At 55.1% G+C, this 25,491-nt stretch overlaps 2 protein-coding genes and 1 non-coding gene across 10 annotated transcripts; 2 read left to right on the forward strand and 1 right to left on the reverse strand.

Annotated features, from left to right (window-relative positions):
• The first annotated feature begins 4,767 nt into the window (after positions 1–4,767).
• TRNAE-UUC (transfer RNA glutamic acid (anticodon UUC)) lies at positions 4,768–4,840 on the forward strand. The gene has a single exon. It is a non-coding gene; the product is annotated as a tRNA-Glu (tRNA).
• Positions 4,841–10,035: 5,195 nt separating this feature from the next.
• On the forward strand, positions 10,036–13,514 carry FGF22 (fibroblast growth factor 22). 2 transcript variants are annotated; one of them, XM_019963487.2, is made up of 3 exons: positions 10,036–10,329; positions 12,368–12,471; positions 12,569–13,514. In XM_019963487.2, exons 1-3 carry the CDS (start codon positions 10,116–10,118, stop codon positions 12,761–12,763), a joined length of 513 nt encoding a protein of 170 aa, XP_019819046.2. In that variant the 5' UTR covers positions 10,036–10,115; the 3' UTR covers positions 12,764–13,514. The 2 variants fall into 2 exon arrangements, with proteins under 2 accessions (XP_019819046.2, XP_070649525.1); XM_070793424.1 differs by having other exon boundaries at positions 12,592–13,514.
• A 343-nt stretch (positions 13,515–13,857) lies between these two features.
• On the reverse strand, positions 13,858–21,984 carry RNF126 (ring finger protein 126). 7 transcript variants are annotated; one of them, XM_019964834.2, is made up of 9 exons: positions 21,827–21,984; positions 16,852–16,910; positions 16,640–16,706; positions 16,303–16,514; positions 15,529–15,597; positions 15,388–15,457; positions 14,848–14,941; positions 14,601–14,716; positions 13,858–14,513 (listed from the first exon to the last, which is right to left on the reverse strand). In XM_019964834.2, the coding sequence occupies exons 1-9, from the start codon at positions 21,899–21,901 to the stop codon at positions 14,367–14,369; spliced, it is 909 nt and encodes a 302-aa protein (XP_019820393.1). In that variant the 5' UTR covers positions 21,902–21,984; the 3' UTR covers positions 13,858–14,366. The 7 variants fall into 7 exon arrangements, 6 of the variants coding, with proteins under 6 accessions (XP_019820393.1, XP_019820392.1, XP_019820391.2 ...); XM_019964833.2 differs by having other exon boundaries at positions 16,303–16,547; positions 21,827–21,983; XM_019964832.2 differs by lacking the exon at positions 21,827–21,984 and adding an exon at positions 19,691–20,431 and having other exon boundaries at positions 15,525–15,597.
• Between the last annotated feature and the right edge of the window lie 3,507 nt (positions 21,985–25,491).

Here is a 25,491-nt window from a genome sequence, read left to right on the forward strand (position 1 = left end):
AGTTGCTGTGTTGTGTCCCACTCTTTCTGACATGGACTGCATCACACCAGCCTCCCCTGTGATGCTATCTAACCAACTCATTCTCTGTCACTCCCTCCTGTCTCCAATCTTTCCCAGCATCAGGGTCTTTTCCAATGTCACCTCTTTGCATCAGGCGTCTGAGGTGTCGGAGCTTCAGCTTCAGCATCAGTGCTTCCAATAAATACTCAGGGTTGATTCCCTTTGGAATTGACTGGTTTGATCTCCTTGCAGTCCAAGAGACTCAGTGGTGTCTCCTTCAGCACCACAGTGCAAAAGCATCAGTTCTTCAGCACTCAGCCTTCTTTATGGTCCCACTCTCGCATCCATACGTGACTACTGGAAAAACCAAAGGTTTGACTAGACAGACCTTTGTTGGCAAAGTGATTTCCCTGCTTTTTTAATAATCTAGGCTTGTCATAGCTTTCCTTCCAAGGAGCAAGTGTCTTTTAATTTCATGGCTGCAGTCACTGTCCACAGTGATTTGGGAGCCCAAGAAAAGAAAATGTGTCACTGCTTCTACTTTTTCCCCTATTTGTCATGAAGAGATGCGACCAGATGTCATGATCTTAGTTTTTTTAATGTTGAATTTTAAGCCAGCTTTTTCACTCTGCTCTTTCACCCTCATCAAGAGGCTCTTTAGTTCCTCTTCGCTTTCTGCCATTAGAGGGGTATCATCTGCATATCTGAGGTTATTTATATTTCTCCTGACAATCTTGATTCCAGCTTGTGATTCATCCAGCCTGGCATTTTGCATGATGTACTCTACATAGAAGTTAAATAAGTAGGGTGACAATATGTAGCCTTGACATACTACTTTCCCAGTCCGTTGTTCCATGTCTGGTTCTAACTGTTGCTTCTTGATCCACCTATAGGTTTCTCAGGAGACAAGTAAGATGGTCTGGTATTCCTGTCTCTTTAAGAATTTTCCACAGTTTTCGTAATCCACACAAAGCTTCCCTTGTAGCTCAGTAAAGAGTCTGCCTGCAATGCAGGAGACCCAGTTCGATCCCTGGGTCGGGAAGATTCCCCTGGAGAAGGAAATGGCAACTCACTCCAGTATTCTTGCTTGGAGAATCCCACGGACAGAGGAGCCTGGCAGGCTATAGTCTATGGAGTCACAAGAGTTGGACACGATTGAGCGACTAAGCACACACACAGTCAAAGGCTTTAGTGTAGTCAATGAAGCAGAAGTAGATGTTTTTCTGGAATTTCCTTGCTTTCTCTATGAGCCATGAATGTTGACGATTTGATTTCTGGTTTCTCTGCCTTTTCTAAACCTAGCTTGTACAGCAACTTGTATATCTGGAAGTTCTTGGTTCACATACTGCTGAAGCCTAGCTTGAAGGATTTTAAGCATTACCTTACTAGCATGTGAAATGTGTACAATTGTACAGCACTTTGAACATTCTTCGGCATTGCTCTTCTTTGGGATTAGAATGAAAACTGACCTTTTCCAGTCCTGTGGCCACTGCTGAGTTTTCCAAATGTGCTGATGTATTGAGTGCAGCACTTTAACGGCATCATCTTTTAGGATTTTAAATAGCTTAGCTGAGTTCCATCACCTCCACTAGCTGGTTCATAGTAATGCTTCCTAAGGTCCACTTGACTTCACACTCCAGGATGTCTGGCTCTAGGTAAGTGACCACACCATCGTGGCTATCCAAACCATTAAGACCTTTTTTGTATAGTTCTCTGTGGCATAAGTAGTTGGGTCATAGACTTGGGTTACCATGATGTTGAATGGTTTGCCTTGGAAACAAACTGAAATCATTCTGTCATTTTTGAGATTGCACCCAAGTACTGCATTTCGAACTATTTTGTTGACTATGAGGGCTAATCCATTTCTTCTAAGGGATTCTTGCCCACAGTCGTAGATTAATGGTCATCCAAGTTAAATGCACCCATTCCCGTCCATTTTAGTTCACTGATTGCTGAAACATCGATGTTCACTCTTGCCGTCTCTGGCTTGACCACTTCCAATTTACCTTGATTCAGGGAACTAACATTCCAGGTTCCTGTGCAATATTGTTCCTTACAGCATTGGACTTTACTTTCATCACCATACACATCCACAGTTAAGCATCATTTCCAGTTTGGCCCAGCTGCTTCATTCTTTCTGGAGCTTAGTAATTGCCCTCCCCTCTTCCCCAGTAGCATATTGGACACCTTCCAACCTGGGGTGTTGGGACTCATCTTCTGGTATCATATCTTTTTGCCTTTTTTGTTGATGGGGTTCTCGAGAATACTGAAGTGAGCTGCCGTTTCCTCCTCCAGTGGACTGCATTTTGTCAGAACTCTCCATCCTGACCCATCCATCTTGAGTGGCACGGCACAGCACGGCTCACAGCTTCACTGAGTTGTGCAAGCCCCTTCGCCATGACAAGGCTGTGATCTGTGAATCAGTGGGAGAGAGAGACAAACCTGGAAGGGTGTTCAGGGGTCACACTACAGCTGGCCTTGGGGCCTCAGCTCAAGCCGACACCTATCCCCAGATGCTCAGACCTCAGTCTCCCCAGTGTCAGTGTCGAGAGTGGAGGCTGAACCTGAACTTTAAAGGGGCCTTACTCCCAGGTCTGGGAGCTCTCAACAGCACATTCCAGACGCAGCTGCCCACGCGGGCCTGTGCGACGTGATGCCACCGGCTGGGAATGTTTTCAACAGATGGCAGCGTCCTCTGGAACCCACCCATTCCACCCCAATATGCCCTGGGGGGCCGTGACCTCAGAAGTGACTCACACCTGGGGTTGCCTTCCTGGTCTTGAGCGGGGTATGCTGAGTCAGCTGGACCCCCCCACTCCCTGAGACCTAAAGACAGCCGCTTACATCCCCACAGGCTGGCAGTACAAGGAGCCTGGGCTGGAAGCCAAGACTTCTGAATTCTTTTGCCTCAGTTTTCTCTTCTGTTCACTGGGACATCACATGCCCTAAAGCAGTGTCTCCTCACAAGCCAGCTCTTCTCTCAGTTTCTGCCTCTCAGTTGCACTCAGGTTCTGAGTGGGGTGGTCTCTCTTGGTGCCACCTGTGTGTCATCATATCATGGCTCGCAGGCTGGGGTCCTGCTGCTCTGAGACCTTGTCACGTGGTCTCTTCTCTTTGTATTTCTTCTTCAGCTGTCAGTGAGTCAGTGTGTGGCTCTGGTTTTCCACTCCTGATGGGGATATCACGTTTCCTTGTAAAACTGAAGCAAGAAAATATGAATAACCCATGAGACAGGTGGAGACAGATGCCCTTAAGAGAGGGACGTGGTGTCCAGATGTTGTGGCTTAGGCAAGACTACATTTCAGAAGCTGTTCATGTATGCCAGCGAACATACTAAAGAGATGCCAAAACATCTCACCCAGATCAAACAGAGAGATGCTCAGATGAGTTTAGGCTGTGGCACTCTCTATGAGACTTCAGAAGTGTTGAAAGGAAGGAGAGGGATAACTTGGGAGATTAGAATTGACATATACACACTGCTATATATAAAATAGATAACTGAGAGGTCCCTGGTGGTCCCAGAAATCTTCCTGCCAGTGTAGGGGACATGGATTTGATTCCTGGTTGGGGAATATCCCTTGAGCAACTAAGCCCATCTGCCACTTTGGGCTATTGAGCCTCTGCTCTGTAGCCTGTGCTCTGCACCAAGAGAAGCTACCATGATGAGAAGCCCGCACGCCACCACAGAGTAGCTCCACTTCCAGCAACAAAGAGCCAGCAGAGTTAAAAAAGAAAAAAAAAAGGGGGATAACTAATGGGACTTCTCTGGAGGTTTAGAGGTTAACGTTTCAAGTTTCCACTGCAGGAGGCATGTGTTCGATCCCCAATAGGGGAATAAGATCCACATGCTGCACAGCATGGCCAAAAAGGTAAAAATAGTTTTAAAATAAATAATGAATAACTAAAATAGATAACTAATAAGGACCTACTGCATAGCTCAGGGAACTCTACTCAATACTCTGTAATGACCTATACGGGAAAAGAATGTAAAAAAGAGTGGATGTGTGTATACGTATAACCAATTCACTTTGCTGTACAATAGAAACTAACACAATATTGTAAATCAACTACACTTCAATAAACAATTAATTAAAAAATGAAGACGTGTTGAGAAAGGCAAGGGCAACTCTCTAGATGGAAGGGTATGGCATCACATTCTCTGGGCCACTGTAACAAATGACCACAAACTTGGTATTTCAAACAACAGATATGTCTTTTCTCATATTTCTGAAGACAAGACATTCAGAACTAGCATCACTGGGATGAAATGAGGGTGTGGGCAAAGCCGTGACTTGTTCGGAGGTGCCCGGGGAAGGTCCTTCCTGCTTCTTCCAGCTTCTGGGGCCCCAGGCATCCTGAGCTGGTGGCCGCCTCCCTCCAGCCTCTGCCTTTTTTGTCACTGGCCTCTGCTCTGAGTCTGTGTCTCTCATAAGGATACTTGCAGCTGCATTTAGGGCCCCTGAGGACGATCTCCTTGTCTGAAGACCTTAATTTAATGGCAGCTGCCAAGACTCTTTCCAAATAAGGTCAAATCCACAGCTTCCGGGGGTTAGAATGTAGACGCGTCTTTGTGGATCTTTATTCATTCAGTCACAGAGACAAAGGGGAAGGGAGGGCCCTGCATGTGCCCCACCTGGATTTGGGATGAGAAAAAAAGGTGCTGGAGGATGTCACAGTGACAAGAGGGGACACTGGAGCATAGATGAGGGATGACGTTGCAGCCTGGCTTCTGTGGAGGACCTCAGGATTCAAGGCTCATTTGGGAATTCCCTGGTGGTCCAGTGGTTAGGACTTGGCTCTTTCACTGCAGAGGGCCCAGGTTCAATCCCTGGTCAGGGAACTAAAATCTCACAAGCTGTGCAGCCTGACCAAAAGGAAAAAAAAAAAAGCAAAACAATTGAACCAATAGACTTAAGGGTGAAGCAGCCAAATGTCGGAGGCTGCCTCTTGAACAGCCATGTACATAAACAGACCACAGGTGTATATTTTTCCTGGTAAAGCATGGAACACTGCACACATCAAAAATACAGTTCAATTAATTTTCCAGAACACAGGGTGTTCCAGAGAAGACCCAACCCCTGAAATCCTCTCACACCCCCCATCACTGCCCTCAAGGATGACACCCTTTGGACAGTTCTCACGGTGGGTGGGTTGCTTTTCCAGACTGTCCCACAGACAGACCTCTGCTGTGTCCAACTGCTTCTTGTTCTGAAAGTCATCCACGTTGTTGTGTGTTCAGGGCGTTACTCTTTTTTCATGGCTGCATAGTGTGATTTTGCTGCAGTGTATATACCCATCCTCCAGCTGATGGAAATAAATAATATGAAAGAATTGAGAACTCCCAAAACAGGGCGTTCATTGTGCTGCTCTCGTAACTTGTCCATAGGCTTGACGTCTTCCAGAAAAGCACAGCAACACACCACTGTACCCTGCTGGGATGGCTGCAGTCAAAACCATGGCCCATAACAGCTGCCAGTGAAGAGGTGGGGACACTGGAGCCCTTGTGCACAGCTGGTGAGACTGTAAGATGGGGCAGCTGCTGTGGAATAAGGCCCTCAAAAAGCCAACCAGGGACTTTGTTGGTGGTCCAGTGGTTGAGAATCTGCCTTCCAATGCAGGGGATATGGGTTTGATCCCTGCTTAGGGAACTAAGACCTCACATGCTGCAGGGCAACAAGGCCTGTGTGCCACCACTAGAGAAGCCTGCCTGCCACAACTAAGACCCTAGGTAGGCAAATAAATTAATTATTTAATTTTTAAAAAAGAAGCCAACCACAGAATCACCATATGACCCAGCAGCTCCACTCCTGGGTACCTGCATGAGAGAAATGGAGACTTGTGTTCACACATAAACTTGTACATGAATGTCCACAGCAGCACAATTCACAACAGCCAAAATGTGGAAACAACCTCAAATCCATTTATAGATGATCGACAGAATATGGTCCCTTCACACAGGGAGCATCACTTGGTCATGAAAAGAAGAGATGCCCTGACACTCACTACCACATGGATGGACTTTGAGAACATGATGCTCAGTGAGAGAAGCGGACATAGAAGGACACACAGGGTGTGATTCCACTCATGGGAAATGTCCGGAACAGGTAGATCCACAGACAGAGAAATTGGGTTGTCAGGGGCTGCGAGAGGGGGTGGGAGTGCTGCTGATGAGGACAGGGCTTCTCTTTGGGAGATGGAATGTTCTGGAATTAGAGCTAAGCATTGACAACTCTGTGCTAAAAGCACTAATTGCAGTTTCCTGGGTGATGTGTGAACTCTATCTCAGTGATGCTGTTGTTAGAAGCACCTGGAGCACAGCTGTCTTTCCAGGCATGTTCCCCCCAACCCTGGTCACACAGAATCCTGGATCTTGTCCTCCTGGCAGGTTGGGGTTGGGACAGTCTAGAAGGGAAGACCAAACTCCTGGTGGGCCGGGACTGAAGGTGTCATTCGGAGGACCAGCAAGGTCATGGACTATCTCATCCATCCTTCTGGCCTGCCTCTCCTGCCCTATCTTCCAGAGGAGGAGCCAAGACTTGGGAGGGTGATGCCCGTGGGCAAATCCCTCTGAGTATGAGGATACGGGCTGAGCGGGACCCTCATCTCAGTCCTGGGTGTCTGTCACACCCCCGCATGATCCTACTAGGCAGGATGAGAAGTGGGGGAGCCCCAGAGCCACCAGGGAGGCATGTTGGCCATGCATCTGGCTGGACTGGTTGCCCCCCAGAAGTCCATTAGGGCAGGCTTGTGCTACTTAAATGTGCCTTCTGTAGCTGTGGCCGTAGGAATGAGGCACCGGAAGCTGAAAGGCAGGGCTCTGAGCCCAGGCATGTGTCCTGTGTGGGGCTTGGGGGAAGGCCCTGCCCTGCTTGGGCCTCAGTTTCCCTGCTTGGCAATGTTGCTGTTTGGCTGAGTCTGTGAAGCTTTACTGCACTCACCTCATGGGGCCCAAGGCTCCAGGTGTGTCTGTACATGACAAGCAGGTGTGGGTATAATTGAGGTAGCCCCATTCCTACCCCCTTGGACGGGCAAAGCCAGATGCTAGGGATGGGCGCTGGCCTTGGTCAGCATCCCTGTTCCCATTGGCTGGCCTTGGACACACCTACCTCTCCATCCTCCTGTCAGCCACTTTCCTGCCCAAATACCTCTGCTCACAGTATCCTTCAAATAGTTCACCTGCTCACATTTCCCAGGGCCAACCTCTCAGTGGAACTCCAGCCACCAGCCTGGCTCTCAGGAAGCTCCAGTTGGAAGGGTAGACTGACCCCCGCTCCTGTACTTCTGGGCATGGCCACCCAGTCCAGGGGTCTGGGTAACATGGACAGACATTTGGGCCAGAACTTCCATCCCAACCTTCGGCCCCTGGGCAGCTCTCTGTCTCCTGTTTTTCTGCCCAATTTTTCCATCTCTCTGTCTCTCTCATACTGTCTCTGTCTTACCCATTTCTATCCCAACTGACTCTGTCTCTCCTTGTAGCTTTATCTCTTGTCTCTCTGTCTCTCCCTCTCAGTCTCATGTCTCTGACTGTCTCTCTGTCTGTCTCTCTCTGTTTCTGGCTCTCTCTCTCTTTTCTAACCTTTTTTTTGACAAATTGAAGTGTAGTTAATTTACAATGTTGTGGACTTCCCTAGTCAAGAGAGGACACCAGTTCAATTCCTGGTAGGGGAAGAATCCACATGCCATGGGGCAACTAAGCCCATGCACCTCACCGCAACTCCAGAGTACCCCTCACTCGCTGCAACCAGAGAAAGTCTGTGTGCAGCAACAAAGACCCAGCACAGCCCAAAAGAAATATATGAATTTTTTTACAACGTTGTGTTAGTTTCACATGTATAGCAAAGTGATTTGGTTATACATACATATTCCTTTTCAGATTATTTTCCCTTATGCTGCTCCTTCTTAGTCGCTCTGTGTTCGACTCTTTGTGACCCCATGGACGCCTGGCGCCCTCCAGGCTCCTCTATTCATAGGGATTCTCCAGGCAAGAATACTGGATGGGTTGCCATGCCCTCCTCCAGGGCATCTTCCGAACCCAGGTTTCCCGCATTGCAGGTGGATTCTTCACCGTCTGAGCCACCAGGGAAGTCCAAGAATACTGGAGTGGGTAGGTTATTATTCAGATCAGATCAGTCGCTCAGTCGTGTCCGACTCTTTGCAACCCCATGAATCGCAGCACGCCAGGCCTCCCTGTCCATCACCAACTCCCGGAGTTCACTCAGACTCACGTCCATCGAGTCAGTGATGCCATCCAGCCATCTCATCCTCTGTCGTCCCCTTCTCCTCCTGCCCCCAATCCCTCCCAGCATCAGAGTCTTTTCCAATGAGTCAACTCTTCGCATGAGATGGCCAAAATACTGGAGTTTCAGCTTTAGCATCATTCCTTCCAAAGAAATCCCAGGGCTGATCTCCTTCAGAATGGACTGGTTGGATCTCCTTGCAGTCCAAGGGACTCTCAAGAGTCTTCTCCAACACCACAGTTCAAAGGCATCAATTCTTCAGCGCTCAGCCTTCTTCACAGTCCAACTCTCAGATCCATACATGACCACAGGAAAAACCATAGCCTTGACTAGACGAACCTTTGTCAGCAAAGTAATGTCTCTGCTTTTGAAAATGCTATCTAGGTTGGTCATAACTTTCCTTCCAAGGAGTAAGCGTCTTTTAATTTCATGGCTGCAGTCACCATCTGCAGTGATTTTGGAGCCCCAAAAAATAAAGTCTGACACTGTTTCCACTGTTTCCCCATCTATTTCCCATGAAGTGGTGGGACTGGATGCCATGATCTTTGTTTTTTGAATGTTGAGCTTTAAGCCAACTTTTCCACTTTCACCTTCATCAAGAGGCTTTTGAGTTCCTCTTCACTTTCTGCCATAAGGGTGGTGTCATCTGCATATCTGAGGTTATTGATATTTCTCCCCGCAATCTTGATTCCAGCTTGTGTTTCTTCCAGTCCAGCGTTTCTCATGATGTACTCTGCATATAAGTTAAATAAACAGGGTGAAAATATACAGCCTTGATGAATTCCTTTTCCTATTTGGAACCAGTCTGTTGTTCCATGTCCAGTTTTAACTGTTGCTTCCTGACCTGCATACAAATTTCTCAAGAGGCAGATCAGGTGTTCTGGTATTTCCATCTCTTTCAGAATTTTTCACAGTTTATTGTGATCCACACAGTCAAAGGCTTTGGCATAGTCAATAAAGCAGAAATAGATGTTTTTCTGGAACTCTCTTGCTTTTTCCATGATCCAGCGGATGTTGGTAATTTGATCTCTGTTCCTCTGCCTTTTCTAAAACCAGCTTGAACATCAGGAAGTTCACGGTTCACATATTGCTGAAGCCTGTCTTGGAGAATTTTGAGCATTACTTTACTAGCATGTGAGATGAGTGCAATTCTGCGGTAGTTTGAGCATTCTTTGGCATTGCCTTTCTTTGGGATTGGAATGAAAACTGACCTTTTCCAGTCCTGTGGCCACTGCTGAGTTTTCCAAATTTGCTGGCATGTTGAGTGCAGAACTTTCACAGCATGATCTTTCAGGATTTGGAATAGCTCAACTGGAATTCCATCACCTCCACTAGCTTTGTTCGTAGTGATGCTTTCTAAGGCCCACTTAACTTCACATTCCAGGATATTTATTAGTACAAGATAATGAACGTAGTTCCCTACACCGTTGGCTCTGTCTTTATGTCTCTCTGTCTCTGACTCCCTGTGGGTCTCTGCACTCTACCTCTTTAACACTCACACGCCCGCAGTCCGTTCAGACCAATCTGGTGACTCAAGGAGAAGCACCGCTCTCCCCGCCCCGCAAGACAAACACGCGCAGTGACCGCAGGGTTTTCCTCAATCTGCCGGGGCCGCCCACCCTCCCAACTCCAGAGGCGTAGTTGTTCCGCCGTCTGCGGCTCTGGCCCCGCCCCTGAGGAGCCGCGATGGTCTGCCCCCGGACCACAGCCCCGCCCCGCATACTGACCCGCCCCCTCTGGAGCTGGCCCCGCCCCCGAGGCTTCCAATTGGCCTGCGTGGGGCGGCCGGGTCGGTTGCTCGGCTCGCTGATCTCGCAATGGCAGAGCCGCGGATGCTCGCGGGGAGGCGAGAACGGGCAGCGAGTTGGGCGCGTGGCCATGCGCGGCCGCCTATGGCTGGGCCTGGTGTGGCTATTGCTGGCACGGGCGCCCGGCACCGCGGGGACACTAAACACTCCGCGGAGACCGCGCAGCTACCCGCACCTGGAGGGCGACGTGCGTTGGCGGCGTCTCTTCTCTTCCACCCACTTCTTCCTGCTCGTGGACCCCAGCGGCCGCGTGCAAGGCACCCGCTGGCGCGACAACCCTGACAGTGAGTAGCCGGGGCCGCTGCCCGGGGGCGGGGGACAGGGCAGATAGGCGGACAAAGGCAAATAGCAAAGGCAGGGCAGGGCAGCAGGGATGTGACACCAGCTCAGGTTCTATGCACAGTTCTCGTTCCTTCTCTCACTTGAGGGAGGTTCTGGAGGCTCCTTCGGCTGCGTGGTGGCGGCCAAGTCATTTCCCGTCTGGGGCCTCAGTTTCCTCAACTATAAAATGGGCCCAACCCACTTGGAAGGAGGGTTGAACAGTTGAGGTCAAGGTCATGGGGGAAGCTCCCACCTCCAGGCCTGGCTCAGCAGCAGAAGGGTCTCAGAGAGATAGTTGAGGTTGGGACCACGGGGGCTCCAAAGAGGAAGGGGAGGGGAAGCTGGGACTCCGGGAAGAGCCTCCATGGGCCCAGCACATAATGAGGTGAGGGTAGAGTTGAGTCTGAACTCTGAACTCCCCACGCTGCAAAACCAAACTCAGGGCCCTTCTGAGTTGGGGTCCCCTCTATGTCTTCCTGGACACCCACTTGGCAGATGAGGAACTAAGGCACAGAGAGGGCCTGGGGTGGGAGGTGGGGGTATGGAGCTGGGGCTCTACAGTGCCCAGAACCTCACTGAGTTGGTGTCACATCCCTGCTGCCCTGACCAGGAAACACTCAATAAGTGTTTGTGGAATGTATGAGGTAAGAGGAGATGAAGGGGCAAAGAAAGAGAAGGAGGAGATTGGCAATAAAAGGGAGGCTAGGGCGGTCAATGACCCCAGGCCTGTCTCAGTCTCCCTGCAGCTCTGAGACTGGGCAGAGTGGGAGTGGGGGAGCTGAGGCAGTGCTGGCCACTGCCTGAATCACCTCCATTAGGGCAGATAATCACCTTGCCCTTCCCAGTTGCTTTCATCTGGGGCTCTCAAGGCCCTCATTAGTCTCACCAGACGAGGGCAAGGACAGGGGCACTGGCTGGGCCGGTCGCTCAGTGGTGGGCATGGCCAGGCATGGTGGCCCTGGGCTGGGGGTGAAGTCTGGCTGTGCTGGATGGCTTAGGACAGTCACTGCTTCTCTCTGAGCCTTGGTTTCCCCACCTGGAACTGGGTGTCTCACCCAAAAAACAGCTGGTGCAAATGTCCTGTGGGACATGGGGTGAGTGCCCCATCACCAAAGGCATCCAAGTCCAGGCTGAACACCAGAGGGCAGGGCTTTGACTCCAGATTAGGCCCCCGTGCCTGGGTGGGGCTCAGAGTGTGAGCTGGGGCTTGTCCCCCAACCCTGCTCCACTGGACAGGAAACATCAGCTCAGATGGGGCAGGGCTGCCCTAGGGTCACCCATCCAGCAACAGGGCCTGAGAAACTGGCTCTGCCACTTCTCAGGCCTCAGTTTCCCCACCTGGGAAGTGGGCATAGTTAGCACCTTTCTCCTGGAGCTGTGTGTGGGCTTGGTGGGATACAATGCCTGGCATACAGTTAACACTCAAGCAGTGTTAGAGGTAGTGTTGATCTGAACACCTTGTGCCCCACCCCCAGGCCGTTGGCTGGGCGGTGTCTCCCCTGTAAAGACATGGGCCTGGCTAGCCAAGCTGTCACCATCAGATATGGTAACAGCACTGTGGGGACTGTGGGCAAGGCCCGCGGGGCCTGTGCTCACTGCCAGGGGTCTATATCTGTCACAGAGGCACTCACCTCCTCTGACTTGGTTTTCTCACCCCTGACTAACAGGCTCCCCGCTACTGCAAAGCTTGGGGATGATCTCCACTGGCCTCCAGAGAAAGGCCTTACTCCTTCCCCACTGATTCCCACCCCTACCACCTCCCCTGCCCCGCCCCCGGGCTTGGAGTACTCTTTCCCCCACCCGTCAGTCCCACAGCTTCAGGACCTGCATGGCCCCTGGTGCGTCCCCACGCCCAGCACAGGGCCAGGCACACAGGAGGTACTTGGGAAATGTTTCCAATGGGGAATGTTTCCCACGTGAATGAATGAACAGAGAGAGCGGGTGGGGGGGGAGTAGGGAAGTGGGGAGTGGGGCGGGCCCTGACAGAGCCCCTCCCTGCAGGCGTCCTGGAGATCCGATCCATCCGTGTGGGCGTCGTGGTGCTCAAGGCGGTGCACAGTGGCTTCTACGTGGCCATGAACCGCCTTGGCAGACTCTATGGGTCGGTGAGTGGAAGTGCACAGGGCGGTCGGGGGTGCGCGCAGAAGTGTGCGGGGGCGTGTTCGGGGGCGTGTCCAGGGCCGCTCACCGCCCACCCCGCAGCGGTTCTGCGCTGCGCACTGCAGGTTCCGGGAGCGAATCGAGGAGAACGGCTACAACACCTACGCGTCAGTCCGCTGGCGCCACCAAGGCCGGCCTATGTTCCTGGCTCTGGACGGTCGGGGCGCCCCGAGGCTCGGGGGCCGCACACAGCGACACCACCCGTCCACGCTCTTCCTGCCCGTCCTGGTCTCCTGAGTCCCAGAGTCAGTGACGCCTGGTCCGAGATTTCGGGAGACGCGTGAGGCTGGGGAAGGCGGGGTTTGGGGCGAGCCCGTGTCCAGTTACTCACTGGTTTCACCTGCATTGAGCACCTGCTCTACTGGGCACTGGGAACACCACCAGACTCCACAGATGTGGCCCCGCGCTCAGAGAGACTGAGTTGGAGGGGAGGTAGACAGTGAGCTGAGCAGGGGCGTAAGAAATCCAGCCACAAGCTGGGGGCCAGGGAGGCTTCAACAAAGGCACCGGTCAGGCTGGAGATGGGGAGGCAAACATGCCAGGGTGGGAACCTACTGGGGTGTTTGAGGCAGCAAGGAGGTGGGGAGGCTGGGGGCTGGGGTACACTGATGCCATGGACTGGCAGGGCCTGGTCCCAGGGCCCATGGACATGTCACCTCATGGGGCATAGGGGACTTTGCAGGTGGGATTAAGGTCCCTGAGATGGGGACAACCCTGGATCCTCCGGGAGGCCCAGTGTCATCACAGGGTCCTTATAAGAGGGAGGTGGGAGGGTCAGAGGCAGAGGAGATGCTGCGCTGCTGGCTGTGAGGATGGAGGGAGGGGCTGTGAGCCAGGGATGTGGCACCTCTAGAAACTGGAAAAGTGGGGAGTCCGTACTCCCCTGGAGCCTCGGGAGGGACTAGCCCTGCCCACACCTGGATTTAGCCTTCTAAGACCCAAATTGTGACCCCAAGACTGAAGTTGATAAACGTGTTGTTTTAAGCCATCAAGTTTGGTGATTTGTCACAGCCATCCTTGCAGACCCACACACACTGGCCTCAGAGCCCCTTTTAAGGTGTGCAGCCCCTTGGGGTGTGCAGGCCAAGGGGGGTCCCAGGTCAGCTTCCTGGGGGCTGAGCTCCCCCAGGGGGGACAGGGGTGGAGCCAGGAGGTGGGGGGAGGCTCCCACCCCTCCCAGTGGCTATTTCCACTTAAAAGACCAATTTGGGGGGCACTCCCATGGGGTACAGGCTGGACACTCACCCACAGAGGGAGCAGAGTGATCCTGCTGTGGACAGACTGGGCCCCAGGCTGCACCGACGCACACAAGGAATACGCCGACCACCGGCTTCTTTCTAAGTAGGTGTATTTTTAAATAGCTTTCAAGATACACATATTTTCTCCTTTAAAAAATGTCTGTCAGAGCAGTCTTGTCCTTGTTTCGCTGGTTATCCTGGTGTCCCAGGCCCCACTGTTCAGGGTGGGGAGCAGGGCCTGTCCACGCAGCCAGGACCCCAGCCGAGTGGCTCCACCCCGTCTCTCCACAGATCATGCAGGGCCGCGAGTGAGCTCAAACGTCCATTTATTTCAAAGCAGTAATAATTTAAAATTATAAAAACCTTTCCGCTGTTGAACATGTAGAGGGTGAGGTCAGAGACAAAGGGGAGGGAAGGTGGGACGCCCGGGCAGTGTGTGCGGGCGCCCGGCCCAGCCGGGTTGTCCCTGGGGAGGCCGAGCTCCCTCCGCAGCCTGGAAGGGTGGGTCCTCCGAGCCTCCTCCGCGGCGGGCCCGGTGGCGCTGCAGTCCGTGGGCGCGTGGGCTGTCTGCTGTTGCCCTGGGGGCTGGTTAGCCGGTTTGCTCAGGAGCTGCTGGCCGGGTTCTCATTGCCAGGTGAGCTGGAGGACGAGGAGGAGGAGGAGGAGAAGCTCACCCCAGCCAGGCCCGGGGGGTCAGTGGCCGTGTTCTGTCCTGTGAGGCTTTTTCGGCAGACGGGGCAGCTGTCGTGCTTCGCAAGACAGAGAGGAGAGGGAACAGTTCAGAGGCAGCGGGGGTGAGGGGTGAGGGGGATTGTCCCCGCCGGCCCACCACTCACCTGCTCCAGCCAGGGCACGATGCAGCCATCGTGGAAGAGGTGGTTGCAGGGCAGCTGCCGCACATGCTCACCCAGCCCATAGTCATCCTTGCACACGGGGCACTCCAGCCCCGAGCCTGCAAGGCAGGAGTGCGTCTCTCAGGGCAGCTCCCCTGCAGCCCTGCCCAAGGTGTCCCAGGGAGGAGGGGTCACTGGCCCAAGCCCAAGCCCAACCCCCCACCCCACCGCTGACCCCTGGGGCTCGTACCAACGTGCTCCTCAGTCACAGGCACAGTGGGGAGGGCCTGGATTTTCTCTTTGTCTGCGGGTGGGGGACCCGTGTTTTCAAACTGATTGAGGAGCTGAAAGACAAGAGACCAGAAAGCAGGTGGGCTGGTGGGGCCCCTCGCCCCACAGGGCTATGAAATGCAAGGCGGGGTTACCTGCAAAAGCACCGAGGCCCAGTTTGTCCTGGCCTGACCCTGAGGGGTCAGAGGTCAGCTGCCCCAGGAGGCCCAGCCCTGGGCTTCTGCCCACTCTTCTGCTCATCACCACCTTGTAGCCAGGGCTGGTAGCCACCCCAGGGACACCACAGCCCCTTCCTAGGGCCAGGGTGGCTTCCAAGTCCTCACGTGGCTACAACCAGGGGGCAGGCACCGGTGACAGAATATGCAGCAGAAGGCCCCAAGGTGGCTACAGCCCCGCCTCATGAGTGCCACCCAAGACACAGACACGGGAGACACTCTGTCCTCCTGGGCCCAGCCTGTAGGGTTGTGGTCCCCACACCAGCTGAGCAAGGCCCTTGTACCTGCGTGATGATGGCGTCCAGGCCGTTGGCCCCCCAGGCGTAGTCCATCGGGTTTGAATGCAGGACGCCCCTGGGCAGAGAAGGCTGGGGTTCAAGTGGCAGAGGGGTGGGCCGGGCACAGGGGGCCCCTCCCCTACTCACCAGGGGCCCAGGCCCAGGTTGGGGATGGTGGCTGGGGTGATGATGCCGTTGACCAGCTGCTGGATGATCCTGGAACAGAGTGGCCAGACCCATGGTTAGCGCCCTTATGAGGAGGGGCCAGTGTAGGGGGCCTGGACTCTCAACTGGTGAGAAAAAGCCCAAACACAAGGGTGCTGGGGTAGAGGTCTCCTTGAGGCCTGGACAGTGCCGGTTGATACACAGTTGCATCCACCCCCATTTTGCAACCAAGAAGGAGTGCCATGGGGGGGCCTAGGGGGGGACCAGGAGCTCTGGAGTCAGCCCTGTTCCTCACAGCGGCCCTGAAACATGGCAGCCGAGGTCACAGTGAGTCAGGCCATGTCCTGAGCTGGACTAGCCTCGGCCTGCCTGCAATCAAGCTCCATCTACAAAGATCCACAGGACGCTCAGCCCTGTGTCCCGTGGAGCTAGGACGGGCCTTCTAGGTCTTCCCATCCTGTCCTCAGGACCCTGCACGCAGAAGGGGTAAGGACACTGGATACTGCCGTTTGCCTGTGCCCTGGGGCGGAGGCCTCTCTCTGAAGGACGCTGAGGGGCACACAGTGGGCACACGGCCTCTCAGCCAAACTGGACCCAAAGGGGACCCACCCTGCCTGGAGGACGGCCCCTGAGCCAGCACCCACACCTTGTGCCCACAGCACTTCCTGAAAGGACAGCTGGTTGCTCTGCCCAAGCGGGTGGGGTGGGCTGGACGCCCCCAGCCCCCCGCCCGCGGCCACCCCCGGGCCCCCTCACCCTTCCAGCGTGGGGACGCCTTCGTGCCGGCCGGTGGCCCGCCGCGCAGTGAGGCGGGCGCGGGGCTGCCGGGCGCCGTACCGGTGCCGGGAGTGCTGCTCTCGCTCCCGCCGGCTCTCGGGGTCCCTGCTATCATCAGCCTGTGCCCCAGGGGGGAACGTGGGGATCTCGAAGCTGTCGTCAAAGATGCCGAAAGCAAAGTGCCCATAGCCCTGCGGCAGCGTGAACAGGGGCTGGTCCACATTCTGCAGAGAGGAGGGCCATCATCATGGGAGAGGGGCCAGGGCTGGGCGGGAGGTGGGCAGCCCTCACAGGGAGCGGGGAGGCTGCCTCTCACCTCGAACGGTTGCTGCCGGCTCTGGTCCGCAGAGGCTGTGGAGGGGGCTGAACCATTCTCTGCACTCCTGAGGACAGTCACCATTAGCAGCAGGAGCACCCCACCCCAGACAGATGGCCAGAGGGTCAGATGAAGGCGGACCCCCTCCACCCCTGACCCAGGTCCAGCCAGTGCACCCTTGGGCTGAGGGTCCATGAGGGGGGTAGCCTTACCTGGTCTCTTCCGGAAGCTCCTCGATAAACCCAGACTCGCATCTTGGGCAGATGTAATCCTGGGGAGGACAGGGCAGGCAAGCATGATCTCAGGGCAAGGCGGTGTGTGTGTGTGTGTGACTCATCTCAAGGGCCCAGGTGGGAACCTGCTAGCTCCAGCCGTGTGGCCCCAGGCAGGGCTGGTACACTGACTTCCTCGCCCACATGGTGGGCCGTGACCTTGGAAGTTACATCACCAACCTCCCACGTCCCTGAGTCCATCAGCCTGTGCTCCCCACAGTGACAGAAGTCACAGTTTCAGGGCCTCCACTCAGCCACGTGGCCTGATGAAGGCTCTGACAAAGCCTGCAGCAAAGGGCCAGCTGACACGGGTCCAGGGAAGTTTCCCAACTTGGGGGACCTGAGAATGTTCCCTAACACCTCCACACCCATACAAGTATAAAGGAGGAGAGTGACTAGGAGAGTGACTAGTGGGGCTCCAGGACCACCTGGGCCTCAGAGACCAACTCCCAGGAAGGCAGCCACCGAGGGTGGGAGGCATACCCAGGCAGAGGAACCGGCCTGCAGAACATTCTGGACTGCCTGAGGTGTGGCCTGTGACCCCAGGCTGGACAGCCAGCAGGCAGACTGTGATGTCTCCAGTCAGCAGAGAGGTGGCTCTGCCCCTCAGGGACAGGGAGCCTGAGCACCAAATCCACTAGTTGGGCTTGGAACTGGCTCAGGTCCACATGTGTTCTAAGGCTGCAAGCGTGAGGTGCTTCCACTGAGGCCGCCCACGGTCCCAGTTCCCAGGAGCCTGGGGCACCGATGGCTGGCCACCCTCTGTAGGGAACAATATGGAGGGGTGTGGGGTGTGGCCTGCCCTGAAGATGCTGGGGGCCAGGCACCTGTCAGGAAGGCGGGACCCCCACCTGCTCCACTGCAGAGAGCAAAGGGGCTAGGGAGTCAAAGGACACCTCCTGAGCCAGGCGGGAGGGCAGGCCAGAGCTGCACATGTCCCGGGGACCTGTGTCCAGATGTGTAATGAACTCTTACGATTCAACAACAAAAGACAAACATCCCAGTTAGAAAATGGCCAGAAGTTCAGAACAGCATTTCTTCAAAGACAGACAGGTGGCAATGAGCCAAGAAGGGATGTACACGTAGTCTGCCAACGGGGAAACGCAAACCAAAACCAGCGGGGGACACTCCACATCCACCCAGATGGCTGGACCCACAGAGCTGACAGGGACCACTGTGGGAGGCGGTGCAGAAATTGGAACCCCCACATGCAGGTGGACTATGAAATGGGGCAGTGTCCTCAGAAAACAGTCATGGTCACCCCATGACCCTGCAATTGCCCCACCAGGCACCCACCAGGGTGACAGAGACAGGTCCACACAGAAACCCACATGCACAGCAGCCAAACATAACCACATGTCCCTCCACACCCGGGAGCATCACTCAGACAAGGAAAGGAAAGCCCTGACACTTGCTACCATGTGGACGGACCCTGAGAACACGGTGCTCATTGAGAGAAGTAGACACAGAACACACAGAGCGTGATTCCACTGATGGGAAACATCCAGAACAGGCAGATCCACAGACAGAGTGGGATCCTGGTTGTCAAGGACCAAGAAGGTGACTGCTGATGGGGACGGGGCTTCTTGTTGAGTGACCAAATGTCCTGGACGAGGACACTGGTGATGGCCGGCTGCAAGACCTGAGCTTTAAGTGGGTGGGACATGTGGCACTGAAACTGTGAACCAGGAACAGCAGGACAGCAGCCCTCTGCCCTCCTGAGCAGGGGCGTGGGGCCCAGGGGAGGCTCCCCCAGGGAGTGCCCACCATAGCTGTCACTGGCATGGGGTTTCCAGGGCTGTCACTCAGCCTGTTGTTTACTTCAACATTTCATAGGCCAAGAAACGCAGTCACTGGAGGCTCTGTGCTTGGTAGCCAAGGTTCTTGCCCTCTCCAGGAGCCCGCAGAGGGAGGGCAATGGATAGGGGCAAACGTGGCTGCAGTTGAGTCTGAGCTGACTGAGGTGAGGAAGCTGGGAACCTTCTGGCCTGGGTCAACAGAAGGCCCAGAACCTCCCTGAAGCCTGGCGGAACCCCCGTGAGAAAACTCTCTCTCCCGGGCACCCTTCCCAGGCCTGCACCCTGCCCTGGGCAAGCCTGGGAGAGCCAGGGCGGGGTGAGCAACACGCCCACTGGAGATAGGGTGTCTGTCCTCCACCCCTAAGGCTCACTGCTGCTCCTGGGGCCTGAGAGAGCCAATCACCATGCCATCCTCAGGGGTCCCTGTGTTCCCCGAGCCCCAGCACAGCCCAGACCAGCCATCTCAGGGCCTAGGCCTCTCCCTGTCCTGGGTCCCCACAGCCTGAGCTGGTATCTACCTGGCTTGCCCCCTCTCGGAAGCTGGGTCCCGGCTGCAAGCCTCCATCTCCTCTGCAAATGGAGGGTAGCCTCAACCCCAGGCTCTGGAATTGGCCCCTGAGCCACAGTGACCTGGTTTCAGGGAGGCCCCAGACTCTGCTGCACATGCAGAAGGTCCAGACCTGGGTCTTCAATGCTCCCTCCTCCAGAGGCCACACATCCCAGAAATTTAATTACCTCACCGTAACAGAAATGGGGACACCGTGGGATGGAATGATCACCCCCAACAGGACAGAGTCTATATACCTTGGCAGGGCCCTAGCTCGTGTGCACCTATCCCCAGCTGACAGCTTCTCTCCTGAGGAGACCAGGGTGAACACTCCCTCATTATTACCATGGCAACAGCGGCCCACAGGACAGACCATGCACTCCATTCACTCAGCACTTGCTCCCTGCAGTAGGCCCTTGGAGACAGACCTCACCTTTCATGCCACATGCAGACCCCAGGTTCCTGGCCAGGTGAGTGTCGGGGAATGGGGGACATTGAGGTGGGAGCTGGAGAGATGCTGGCCTTAACACTGAGCTGGCAGGGGGACCAGCCTGCGCCCCAGGGGCTCCGTGCAGAGGAAGGACCTTCTCTCTTCACCCTGACGGCTCTCCAAGGTGGCCTGTTCGATGGAACACAGCTTGTTCCCATCCCCCCGACCCTGCTCAGGGACACTTCTGAGAGGAATCAGGGGTGTCCATAGGACAGCAGACAGAACCATGACCGCCACCAGTCAGGCCACCAGGAGCCTGGCCCGTGGATGTCCCAGATCCACCTCATCCCCGGTACTCCTGTTTCCTGGGGGATCGAGTCTGGGCCTGTGCGCCCGAGCAGAGGCCTCTGAGCTGGCCGGCCTGCCTGGTTCCTGCTCCCACACGCCCATTCCAGGCAGGCACCCGCCCTTCCGGGGCATCCTGGCCCCCTTGTGCCGGCACTCTTGAGCACAGGGGTGCCCTCGCCAACCCATCTGATGGGCGAGGAGAATGAGGCAGAGTCTCGTGGCTGCAGGGAGAAACCCCGGGAGCAGAGGGCGTGCAGCCACCCGAGTCTCACTGCCCCACTGGGGCAGGGGGAGGTGGGAGGGGTGCTGCTGGCGGGAGCCTCCCACTGTCACCAGGTTAAGAGCCCACCTCCCTACCCTCATGAACACCAAGTGCACCCCTACTCATAAACAGACACCTGTCTACAGGACCCCGTCAAACCCCTCCCAAACCCACAAATCAGTCCCCTTGCCTCCAATATTTGCTCCTAACAGAATTTACCAACATTCCAACAAATCAAATATTTGCCAATCATTTGCTCAGCATTGGCTCCCTGTAAACTCTGAGAGCAAAGGTCATGGCTACCTTGTCACCACTGGATCCTGTGACTAGAAAGGCCCTCGCCAGCTCAGTGTCCACAGACTGTCCACAGAGATCAGGATCCTTCTGGTCCGAGACTACATGGCCAGGATCCGGCCGCGTGCTGGCCCTGGGAAGGGAGGCCAGAACAGCTAACTACACAGACTACTTGGCCCCGGGCTGCCGATGGCTGTGGACAGGTCACTCTGGGGTAAGCCCAAGGCCCAGGGCCTGTCCGGGGCTCACACCAGCTGCAAGGGGCTCCCTGCAGCTCACCTAGGCTAGAGGGCTGTCCCACCAACCCGACCGTTCCTGCCAGTGGAGAAAACCAGACCCAGAGCTGGGGCGCACAGGAAGCCGGAAGAGGCAGAAGCAGTACGTCTTCCGGGAGGCTGGAGTCGGGGAGTCGGACAAGTCTCGGCCCCCCGAGTCTGCTCGCTCACCGAGGTTTCCATTTATCTGCCGGCCCTCATCCCCTTGCCTCTGGAAGCCACACCACCCTTCCCTTATCTTACACTCTCCTCCTGGGTCCAGGCACCCGTCTCCATTCCAGCTCACTCTCCTCTGTGGCTGGGATAATGCCCACGACTCCTACTAACTCCCCCAGGGAAGTCCACAGCAAGAAAGGCAGGGATGGGAATCTGGTTCTTAAATCAGCCAAAAGACCAAGGAGAGCTGGTGCTCAATCAATCGTCACCACCCACAGCCCCTTTCCCTGGCCCCCCACATCGCCCTCTTCCTGCTCCTCCTGAGCTGGCCGAGCGGCAAATGCCACGAGCGGAGCCGGCCAGGGGTTCCGTCCCTTCTAGCCTTCCTCCCAGTCGGCGGGGGAGGGTCGGCCAAGCGGGGGACACCGACCCCATCCCGGACCTACCCACTCGGAACTTCCGGGCTGAGGGGCCTGGAAACCGAGCCTTTCACGAGCAGCTGTCCCGTGGCCTCCACCCGGACGAGAGCACAGGGCCCACCTGGGTCCAGACCCCGGGCCCCGGAAGGCGCAAGAACGCCGGCTCGGGCCGCCGTCGGGCCCGGGAGAGCTACGGCTCTCTCCCACGAGGCGCCCGCAGCGCTGACCGCGCTCGGGGCCGACTCCGCTCCCTCCCGGTCATCGGCCTCGCTGCGCCACCAGGGCCGCCGCTTCCGGGCCCTCCGCAGGGACCTCAGTTTCCCCGTCCGTGCCAACTCGCCTCGGGCCAAGGCAGTGGCCCCCGCCCGCCCGGCCTGGGCCTCACCGGCAGGCGCGGCACGATCTCGACTGAGCAGCAGTGGCAGAAGTACCGTCCGGGCTGCGGCGACGCCTCGGCCATGGCCACCGCCGCCTCCTCCGCGCCGCCCGCCCCCCGCGCGGCGCCCGCCGCCGGCCGTTTGCTGCTCCCTCGCCGGCCGACGAGCCCGCGCACGCTCACGCACGGCACGCACAGCACGCACGGCGTGAGGAGGGGAAGGGCAGCGGAAACGGGACAGGCACCACGCGAGGCGGGCGGTGGCTCGGGTGACGGTGGCCGCCGAGGAGCAAACTAGGAGCGGAGCTGGGCGGGGGTGGGGCCATGGGCGGGGCCTTGCTGGGCGGTTGCCTGCCGTAGCAACCTGGATCAGGGCCTGAGGTGGGTTTGGAGGCGGGCCCGGCTCGAAGGCTAAGGGGAAGGCCGAGGGCGGGGTTGGGGCGGGGTGGGGCCAAGCCCCTCCTCTTCTACAAATATGCTACCAGCTCCCACCCCGACCCCCCTAGTTCCTTCATTATTTCTTCTATTGCCAAGACCCACCTGTTTGGAAATCAGTCCTGAATATTCATTGGAAGGATTGATGCTGAAGCTGAAACTCTTAATACTTTGGCCACCTGATGCAAAGAACCGACTCGTTGGAAAAGACCCTGATGAAAGATTGAAGGCGGGAGGAGAAGGGGATGACAGAGGATGAGATGGTTGGATGGCATCAACGACGCAAGATTGAAGGCGGGAGAAGGGGATGACAGAGGATGAGATGGTTGAATGGCATCAACGACGCAATGGATATGAGTTTGAGCAGGCTTCGGCAGCTGGTGATGGATAGGGGAGCCTGGTGTGCTGCAGTCCATGGGGTCGCAAAAAGTCGGACACGACTGAGCGACGATTGAGCGACTGAACCGAGTGACTGACTTACCTGTTTCTCACTTCTCTGTCCTCACTGCTCCTGGGATGCTCCGGTGCGCTCTCACCTCCAGGCGTTTGCACGGGCTGTAACCTTGCCCTGGTGCACCGTTGCCTAGATACCCACATGGCTTTCTTCCCCCACACCTTTCAAGTCTGTTCAAATGTCCACCTATTGAGGCATGTTCCGCAACAGCGCTTAGGTCCATATGATAAACTGTAGGGTCAGTTCCACAACAAAATGGATTTTTGTATCTTGTTCCCATCTGGACTCACAACAGGGCCTGGCACACAAGCTTTACATAAACATTCTTCGAATGCATGCAGACAGAAGACCCATTCCTGGATCAAGGAGGCCTGCTCTCCCATGCCTCAGTGTGACACTTGGCATAAAAGACTCTGAGCGAGGTGTGGCCTTGTTTCCATGATGCCTCAGGGTGAGGAGAGGGCAAAAAACCTACCCCTCCTCTCAAAATTAATCAGGCCAGGATCATTTCTGAAGTTAGTTTCAGGACAATTATATGCTTATTTCCTTACCCACTAGACAAACATTCATGAAACTCCTGTTGCATGCCAGACTCTGCTGGGGTGCAAGGACATAGCAGAGGAAACCACAGACAGGAAATGAAAGTGGTTTTCTGAAATACTCCATGACTGGAGGACACAGAGCAGGCTGCAGACGCCCCAGCCCCACGGGACTGAGCCAGGGGATGAGCCCCTAGGGTACCCTTGGCTCTGCCTGGAGAGACAGAACTTCCCACAGGACAGGACCTTAGAGCCAGGACTTTGAGTAATGAATAGGAGTTAGATGGAGGTGGGATTCCTGCTGAGAGTTGGGAGTATTGGAGCCAGAGTGTCAAAGAATTACAAATTGGAACCTGTGCATAAAGGGTCTTAAATGTCAAGAGGCAGGGAATAGGGACTTGTCTGCCAGCCACCATCTTGCACCCCTCAAAGCTCAGAGGTGATTCCGAGGCATTCCTGCTCTGACCACCAGAGAGCGCCCCAGCCCTGTTGCTGGGAAACAAGCCCTGTTGCTGGGGTAAAAGACACCCCCCTCCCCAATTTGCCTCCACCCAACCCTCCCCTGAGGGGTATAGGGAGGGGCCCTTTGCTTCAGACCTTTACTGCCTAGCTCCTGACTTGTTTCACACCAGACATACATTCATTGATTCATTCATCCTACAGAAGTTTCATTTTGTTTTTTTTTGTTTGGTTTGTTTTTTCTTTTCCTTTTGACTTATGGGATCTTAGTTCCCCAACCAGGGATTGAACCTGGGCCCAGAGCAGTGAGACCACCTAGTTCTAACTACTGAACTGCCAGGGAATTCCCCATCCTGCAAAAATTTATGAAGTACCACCCAAGAGGCCTTGGAGTCAGTGGGCTCACAGCATTCAAATCCGACCAAGTCACACTGGCTATGTGGCCCTGGGCAACTCACTTAACCTCTCTGGGCAGGTGGCAGAAACTTCCTCTTGAGGGTTTGAGATTGGATTATGCTTGAGGTTCCTGTGGGCCATATGGCCTTCCTGAGTTCATCTACCCTTCTGGCACCTATCCCCAGCCCAGTGCAGTCTTATTGGCCCCCATGAGTGGGCCGAACTGCAACCCCCCTCAGGACCTTTGCCTGGTCATGCCCTCTGCTGGGAGTCCCATTCCCACCATCCTTTCTCTTTTGCTGCTTCTCAGAAGGGTGCTCTGATCCTGTCCTGGGGGAGCCCAGTGCCCTCTTCCTTCTCTCCCCAGCTCAGCCACCCCCAGATCCAGGAGTTATCAGTGGTATCTCCTAATATGTGAAGCCAATACCCAGAATATAGTAGGTGCTCAATAGATTCTTGAATAAAAGAACAATTAGTGAGTGCCTGCTGTGTTCCAGGCCAGAGTAGGGTGCTGGGAATGCAATGGGAACAAGAATATGGTGTTTTGTATCTTATAAAACTAAGCGCTTAGGATGTACCAGCCAGATGTTTAATCCTCACACAAGCATCAGGATGTGGGAGCAATGAAGACTCTTGTTTTACAGATGTGAAAGTGAAAGTGAAAGTCACTCAGTCCTGTTTGACTTTTGGCAAGCCCATTAACTATATGGTCCATGGAATTCTCCAAGCCAGAATACTGGAGTGGTTAGCCTTTCCCTTCTCCAGGGGATCTTCCCAACCCAGGATCGAACCCAAGTCTCCTGCATTGCAGTAGACTGAGGCTCAAACACGGTCACACAGCAGACACAACCATTGGACCTCTGGGTCTGGGCTCCTTGCCCTGCTGGTTACCCTGGGACTGGGACATCCAAATTCAGGTAATCAGGCCGGTATCTGCATGTGATCCAGAGGTGCTGATGTTCTGGGGCCTCATGCATCCATTTATGACCAGTGGGCACCTTGCTGCTGCCACTGGTGGGACAGATGTGTGATGGGAGGCCTGGCCACCCCAGGGCTCTCTGATTGTGGGGTGCCTCCTGATGGGTTCTCAGCATTTTCTTGAATAGTCTTTGAAAGTGCATTAGGAAGTAACCCCTCAGCACAGGACTATTTCGCCCCCTAGTCACTGACTTGGGTTCAAATCCAGCCTCTGGGAGGGAGCTTTGGGAACGCTAGAGCTGGAGAAAGCAGTTCTGTCACCCACTTCCCAGGGAGGCCACCGCCCCACGGGGCATTATTTCAACCGGCATGAATACACTGCTATCTGCTTAAGCATTTTTTTTGCTTGCTTTTCAACCTTTTATTTACATATTTTGACTTATGTCCTTTTTATTATTTGTATTTGTTGGTTT

This window comes from Bos indicus, chromosome 7 (genome assembly GCF_029378745.1).
Source record: "Bos indicus isolate NIAB-ARS_2022 breed Sahiwal x Tharparkar chromosome 7, NIAB-ARS_B.indTharparkar_mat_pri_1.0, whole genome shotgun sequence".
In the NCBI taxonomy this organism is placed as follows: domain Eukaryota; kingdom Metazoa; phylum Chordata; class Mammalia; order Artiodactyla; family Bovidae; genus Bos; species Bos indicus.